The 8,018-nt window shown below is 24.3% G+C and overlaps 1 protein-coding gene across 4 annotated transcripts in view; it reads right to left on the bottom strand.

Annotated features, from left to right (window-relative positions):
* LOC117182318 (furin-like protease 2) overlaps window positions 1-8,018 on the bottom strand; it is a 731,195-nt gene that overhangs the window by 16,752 nt on the left and 706,425 nt on the right. For all 4 annotated transcript variants that reach the window (XM_033375470.1, XM_033375468.1, XM_033375471.1 and 1 more), the window contains one exon: window positions 3,592-3,791. In XM_033375470.1, the coding sequence (XP_033231361.1) occupies window positions 3,592-3,791 (200 nt within the window). The remainder of the gene's footprint in view (window positions 1-3,591; window positions 3,792-8,018) is intronic.

The raw sequence follows: 8,018 nt of genomic DNA, 5'->3' as shown, positions 1-8,018 counted from the left end.
AGCTATCTAAGGATGGTACTATAGAACGCCACCTCAAGGTAGGCCTAGTGGCGCCATCTCTTGGTCAGGCCGGAAACTTATCAATCCACCCTCGTACTTCATTCTAAGGACTTATTGAACTACCCTCGTACCCTCAAACGGTACACTGGTGCGAATTCGCACCCGACGGTTTTTCATTTTGTTGGCATTTACGCAAACACAGCTGTTCAGTATATTAAATATTTAATATTAAGATTGAAAACAACCCAATTCGCACCAGTGTACCGTATACGTATGCTCGGCTGGAGTGTGCTGTTTGAGTGTTAATAAAAGAACAAAATTACCGGTCATTTCTCGGTACGCAAAAAATATCACGGCCAATGGAATTCAAAAATTTGGACTTTAAAGCCAAAGTTTTTTTCCATTTGAATTAATAAAACTTGAGCTGCGAATTAAAGCACTCAAAGTGAAATTCTTGAATTTTAAAGTTTTACAATCAAAGTGCTTCAATTCAAAATTTTTTTATTGAAATTCTCGATAATCAATGAAATGCAGTAAAACTTCCAAATTAGATTTTTTTAACTTTTATGAATTGTACAGTTCAAAGATTCAGATTTAGTTCCAAAAACATAAATCTACGTTATCATTTTCAATGCTCTAAATTGAAGATTAATCAATGAATTAAAAAATGTTTAAAATTGAACAATTACATTTTTTGACTAAACACTTTTTAATTGAATGTTAAATTATTTTTATTTTAAATAGTTTAAAAATCCTTAAAATGTTTCGAAGTCTTGGAAAATCTACGTGCTCTTACATTTTTTCAAATTTTAAATCATTATTGAAAACTTTTCAGAACTTCTAAATATCTTTTAAAATAATTCGCACTTTCCTCATAATAAAAAAAAAATTCTGACAGATTACAAAAACTTCCTTACTATATACAATATTCATTTTTCATAATTTTTAAAATCTTTTCAAATATTCTCTTAAAAATAATTTTTCAGAATGAAAAATCATTTTCAAATTTCCCATGGCAATGTTACAGAAATTTTGTTTATTCCTCTAATGTCTTTCACAATTCTTAAAAAGCTTCTAAATTTTTTATTTAAAATCTGCATAAATCTATATTTTGTTTTAAATTACGTTCTTATTATTTTTATATTAGTTCAAATTATAAATATATAATTTTAAAGTTATCTTAAAAATAAAAATATTTCCTAAAGCTTCATTCGGGTGTTCTCTTTTGTTTAACTAATAAGACTCCCCAATGTTAATAGTTTAATTTTTTAAATTAAAATCTGGAGATTATAAAATTTTGAACTGATTCTTAATCATCTTGTAAAATCCAATATTATTCACTTTTTACTCCTCAAAGTACAGATCAATTACAGAAATGATTAATTAATTTATATTTACCGCTGATCAATCATAAATGTTTTTTATAAAAAATCTTCGATTTCAAAAGCTTCTAATTTTTAATTGTTCAAATCTTTGAAACTACATTTTAAAACTCTTTAAATTAAAATATACGCGTAAAACATATATAATCTGAAATATAAAATTTTCAAAGTGAACGATTTTGAAATCACGCATTTTAAACTCATCGATATAATAATTGAAAAAATAACAATTTAACTAATTATTTTTTTTAAAACTGGATATAAACTATTTTTTTTTTTTAACTGGGTATATCTCGAAAATTAAAAAAAAAAAACATGCGGTATTAATTTATTTCACTGGAAATGAGAATTTTCAAACAAAAATCATCATCAAGATTCCTCATTTTCAACCATTGTTGGTTATGTTAGCGTTTTAAACCGAAAATGAGTATTTTTAAACATAAATTATTATATATCAAAGGTAACAAATTTTTCAAACATTTTTATTTTTCGGTTTTTGATTGAATTTTTACAATGTAAAAAAACTCTACAGCGTTTTACACAAAAAATTGAAATTTTAAAACTAAAATCCTTATAATTTAAACACTATTCAGAATCTATTAACAACTCTGGATTATATTTGATTGTTTTGTCGGAAACTGGTATTTTTAATTAAAAAATTTTTGTTGAAGAAAAATCCTTCGATTTTGAAGGTTCATAATTTGCCTAATGATTTTAGGTTACTTTAGCGCTTTAACCCAAAGACTGGTATTTTAAAACATAAATTATTATAGTTTAAACAAGACTTATAATCTTTTGATAATTTTGGATTATTTTTGTGTTTTCCGTCGAAAATGAGTATTTTTTATAGATAAATTAGATTTCAAATATTATTGCATTAGTCAACAATTTTAGGTTATGTTATCGCTTCGGACCAAACATTTGTAACTTAAAGCATAAATAATTATAGTTTGAACAAGATTTTCAATTTTTAAACAGTATCAGGTTATAATAACATTTTCGACAGAAAATCGTTTTTTTTAACTTTAGATTTTAAAGGTTCATACTTTTTTAAAACAAAAATAATTATATTTAAAATCTTTCAATGATTTTTTATTATGTTAGGGTTTTTCTTCAGAAAAGGGTATTTTTTAATAAAAATTATATTTCAAAGAAGATTTACTTAAGAAGATTCACTTAAAATATTTTAATTATATCACTTTAACCCTTAACGTGCATGTGGGTGACCATCACCCCAAGCAATTTTCAAAATCTTATAAGACATACTTAATTCGAAAAAATGCAGTAAATGTCACAATCTAGATTTAATTGGAGACACAAACTGTAAGAAATGTCGTTTATCATATTGCGTCAAGCGTCAGTATACTAGCAGCAAATGATGAAATTAGAGGTAAAAAAATCGTGGGGTACCAAACACCCAGTATGCACTTCGTGAGTGAAAAATTAATTTTGAAGAAATTTTTTGTTGCTGAAATTTTATTGATTTTTGTTTACTTTCTAACAAAAGTATACCATATGAAGTAAAATAATTTTTTTTCGATTATTTCATTTTTTTTCTTTGTAGATGACTTATAACTTACGGCAGCGCGTTGTGCGAGAGCAGACTGTGGATGTGTTGGATAAAATATAATTGTTAAGATACAGTTATATATGTCTCTTTTTTCAATTTCTTGTATTTTTATAGTATTAAATGTCAAAATTCCTCAAATTTTATAATAATAAATCGATTTAAAAGCAAAAATCTGATTCATCATTTTATCATAAAACTGACTTTTCAACTGTGCAAATAAATATCTTTTTTGAGAGCAACCATGTTGCAATATTTTTGTTATGAAAGGACACTATTTCAAAAGTATAGTCATAAATTTTCAGATTAGAAATAATTAAAATCGCGTGAGTTATGAATTTTTAAGTAAAAAAACCCATTTTTTCACTTCTTTTTTTAAAAATAATTTTGTTAACAAACTTAAAATAAATAAATGGCTATAAAATTAACTCTACGTTATAAAAAATATCTTAAACTATATAGAATAATCTTATTGTGACAAAATATTCAATAGGGATTAAACAATACATGATTGAATACGCTGGGGTATAAAACACCCACGATGCACTTTACCGAGATTTTTACCATTTATGCACTTTAAGGGTTGAATAATGTAATTAGGAACAATTCCATTTTAATATAATTTAATTTAAATTTAAATACCTTTGCAAGTTTTGCAGTAATGATGACACTTTTGGCAACCAAATTCCGACTTGAAAAATCCCTCGGGACACTCAGGATGACATTCACCTGCTGCCAACTGCCAACCCTTGGGGCAACTTACGCACTGATCTCTTCTTGGTCCCGAACAGGTTTTACAAGATAGGTAGCACTTGGCACATTGTCCTCTATCGCTGTAATAACTAAACAAAAAAAAAAGATTTACATTAACAAAAAAAATGTTGCTACATAGATAATTAAAAAAATATGAGGCCTCGGACTCACTTTAGAAATAAAAAATAGTGTAAATAGTGTCAAAAAGTTTGAAAAAATAGTGTCATAAAATTTATCGAGTATTATACTAGTGTGTAGTCTGAACTTCAAAGGGTATAATATAAAATCAGGGTGGCGATTCGGCGAATGATTTCAAATTCTCGGTCATTTCCCGGTCAAATTTTTCAAGTTTCCCGGTTTATTTCTAAACTTGCTTTAACACGACAAATAAAAAATTGAAAAATTAATTAAATTTGAAACAAAACTTAAATTTCCCAGTAAAAAATATAAATTTTCAAAAAAAACATGGAATAGTTCAATTTTCAGTTAAAAAACTAATTTTCAACGGACAAAAAATGGATTTTTAACGAAATAGTTAAATTTTCTACATAACTGATGAATTTATAAATTTTTACTAAAAAATATACATTTTCAACCAAACCATAAATAATTATATTTTTAGTTAAAAAAATTAATGTTTAACAAAAAGATGAATTTTCAACTAAAACTATGGAAGATTCAATTAGATGAATTTCCAACTAAAAGAACATAAAGATGAATTTCCAACTAAAAGGACGAATCTTCAATTAGTATAATTAGATTTTTGACCAAGAAGATAAATTTTCAACCACGAAGATAAATTTATAAACAAAAAAATAATTTTCAACTAAAAAAAAAAATTTCCACCTAAAAAAAAAAATTTTCAATCTAGAATGGAATAATTACATTTATAGTAAAAAAATGAATGTTCAGCTAAAGAGATTATTTTTTAACTCAAATTATGAAATATTGAACTGGAATAATAGTTGCATTTTCAGTTCAAATAAAAATTCCTTCTCAACCAAAGAAAAAACAAGTTTTCAATCAAATAGTTCATTTTTCAAGCAAAAAGTAATTTGAAAAAGTAAAAAAAAAATTTTAATTAATTTTATTTCCAATCCAAAATATGAATTTTCAACTAAAATGATCAATATTTAACTGAAATACTTCAATTTTTAACATAAAAGAAGCATGTTTAAACCATTAGATTAAATTTCAAAGAAAAGGACAATTTTCCACCAAAAAAATTTATTTTTTAACAAATATGTCGATTTTGAAAGAAATAGTTGAATTTTCAATTAAAAAAGATCAATTTTTGAATAAAAAATGTAACCGAACTGATGAATTTTCAAATAAAAAAGCGGTAAAGATAAATTTTCTACAAAAAAAAGACGAATTTTGAACAAAGTACATGCATTTTCAAAAATATAGTTTATTTTAAAAAAATATATCAATTTTCAACCAAATATGTGATTTTTCATCCAAAAAAGTTGAATTTTTAACAAGAAATATAATGGTCAAGTATTTTGTTAAAAAACGAATGGCCCACCAAAAAAATGGATTTTTAGCAAAAATAGTTATATTTTTTACAGGAATAGTTGAAATTTCATTTTTTTAAATTTTTCAACAAAGACATTTTCAATTACAATGAAGAAATATATTTTTTTAAATACTAATTTTACTCTACAAACTACTTGACTATTTTCGTATTAAAGTTCATTCTTTTCGGTTGAAAAGTTCACTATTACATTTTTCGTTGATAATTAATCTTTTTTGGTATACAGTTTTGTCATTTGGTTAAAAACTTAAATATTTTGTTGAAAATTTGTCTTTTTGACTTGAAAATTCAACAATTTAATTGAAATTTTTCGTCTTTTTGCCTAATTTTTTTTTTTATAAATCTATTTCTGTCGAAATTGACCCTTTTTTATAAAAAAATCAAACTTTCTGATGAAAGATGATCACAACAACCAAAAATTTAAGAAAAGCGTTCAACATTGAAACAAATATTTGAATTTTTAACCAAGAAGATAGTTTTTGACTATGAAGATTAATTTACTACAAAAAAGACGAATTTTCAACTAAATACATGAATTTTCCAGAAAATAATTAATTCTTCATCTTGAAAAGATAAATTTTTATCCAAATAGTTAAATTTTTAACTAAAAGAGATAAATCTTAAAGAGAAAATGTAATAGTTAAATTTTTTAAATAAATTATTAGTTCTGAACCACAAAGTTGAATTTTAACCAAATATAAAAACATAAATTTTCAACCCAAAATGTTACAGTTAAATATTTAGTTACAAAAATTAATTTTCAGCAAAGAATGAAATGAATGTTAGGCAAAATAGTTCAATTTTCAACCAAAAAGATGTAAATTCAATTTAAAAAATGAATTTTCAACAAATTAGTTGAATATTTGATAGAAAAGAGCACAGTTTAACAATACTATTAAACTTTTAAACACAATAATTAATTTTTCAACCAAATAATAGAATTTTTCACTATGCAATATGAATTCCAAAACAAAAATAAAATAGATTCATCAACCAAAAAGTTCAATTTAAACTAAAAAAGATTGAATTTCAATCAAATATTTTTAACTTTTTAACTAAAGAACATAAATTTTCGACCAAAAATGTAAAAGTTTTATATTCAGTTAAAAAAATTAATTTTCATGCAAAAGAGAAATACATTTTTAACAAAATTGTTAAATTTTTAACCAAAGAGATGTATTTTTGATAAAAAAATGAATTTTTAACAAAGCAGTTGACATGACTTTAGAACAATACTGTTCAATTTTCAACAAAATAATCAAATTTTCAACCAAATAGTATAATTTTTAAGTAAACAAGATTAATTCCAAAACAAAAATGAAATAGACTTTTCAACCAAACAGTTAAGTTTCAACTAAAAATCATACATTTGTAAATAAATAGTAGAATTTTTAACTAAAGGACAAAAATTTTCAACAAAAAATGCAAAAGTTATACATTCAGTTAAAATATTAATTTTCATGTAAATTAATCTTCATATAAAAATATTAATTTTCGTGTGTATTCCGAACTTCCAAGGGTATAGCCTGAAATAAAAAAGTTTTCAATTGAAAATTAACTTTATTTTTAAACAAAATTTCCACTTATACTACCTTACATTTTAAAAGCCATTAAAACTGAACTTACTTTTTACTAAATTAAAAAAAAAATTAATATATAAATGATCAAAATTTAGATTTATTTCACGGTCATTTCATTTTATGTTATTTCACGGTTTTTCACAGTCAATAAAATTCCCGGTCTTTTGCGGGTAACTAGTTACCCTTTTTCGCTAAGTAACGTAACTGTAACTAGTTACTCAAAATAAAATAACTTACACAACACTATTGCATATTTGTTCATAGGAAATACTTTTAAAGGTAAAAGAAGTGGATTTATTTTTTCGAATTACGCATTCTAAACTGAATGACATCATAATTGAACTAATTTATTAAAAAACAGTTGAAATCAAAGTTGGATAGATTTTTTTTAATTTGTAAAATTCCCGGCCAAAAAATAAATTCACTGTCATTTCACGGTTTTTTTAGTTAATCAAATTCCCGGTCATTTGGGGGTAACTAGTTACCTATTTTCACTCAGTAACGTAAACGTGATTAATTCCTAAAAATAAAATAACTTACGCAATACTATTGCATATTTATTCTTGGGAAATACTTTTGAAGATAAAAGAAGTGGGTTTATTTTTTCGAATTACGCATTCTAAACTGAATGATATCATAATTGAAAAAGATAATTATCAAACTAATAATTTAAAAAACTGTTGAAATCAAAGTTAAACAGATTTTTTTTAATTTGAAAAATTCCCGTTCAAAAAATAAATTCACTGTCATTTCACGGTTTTTTTTAGTCAATGAAATGCCCGGTCATTTGGGGGTAACTAGTTACCTATTTTCACTCAGTAACGTAAACGTGATTAATTCCTAAAAGTAAAATAACTTACGCAATACTATTGCATATTTATTCTTGAGAAATACTTCTGAAGGTAAAAGAAGTGGGTTTATTTTTTAGAATTACGCATTCTAAACTGAATGATACCATAATTGAAAAAGATAATAATTAAACTAATAATTTTAAAAACTGTTGAAATCAAAGTTAAACAAATTTTTTTAATTTGTAAAATTCCTGGCCAAAAAATAAAGTCACTGTCATTTGACGGCTTTTTTCAGTAAATGAAATTCCCGGTCATTTGGGGGTAACTAGTTACCTTTTTTCACTCAGTAACGTAACTGTGATTAATTCCTAAAAATAAAATAACTTACTCAACACTATTGCATATTTA

This window comes from Belonocnema kinseyi, chromosome 10 (genome assembly GCF_010883055.1).
Source record: "Belonocnema kinseyi isolate 2016_QV_RU_SX_M_011 chromosome 10, B_treatae_v1, whole genome shotgun sequence".
Taxonomy (NCBI): Eukaryota; Metazoa; Arthropoda; class Insecta; order Hymenoptera; family Cynipidae; genus Belonocnema; species Belonocnema kinseyi.
Note: the sequence above shows the minus strand (reverse complement) of the source record. Positions and strands in the feature narration are given on the sequence as shown.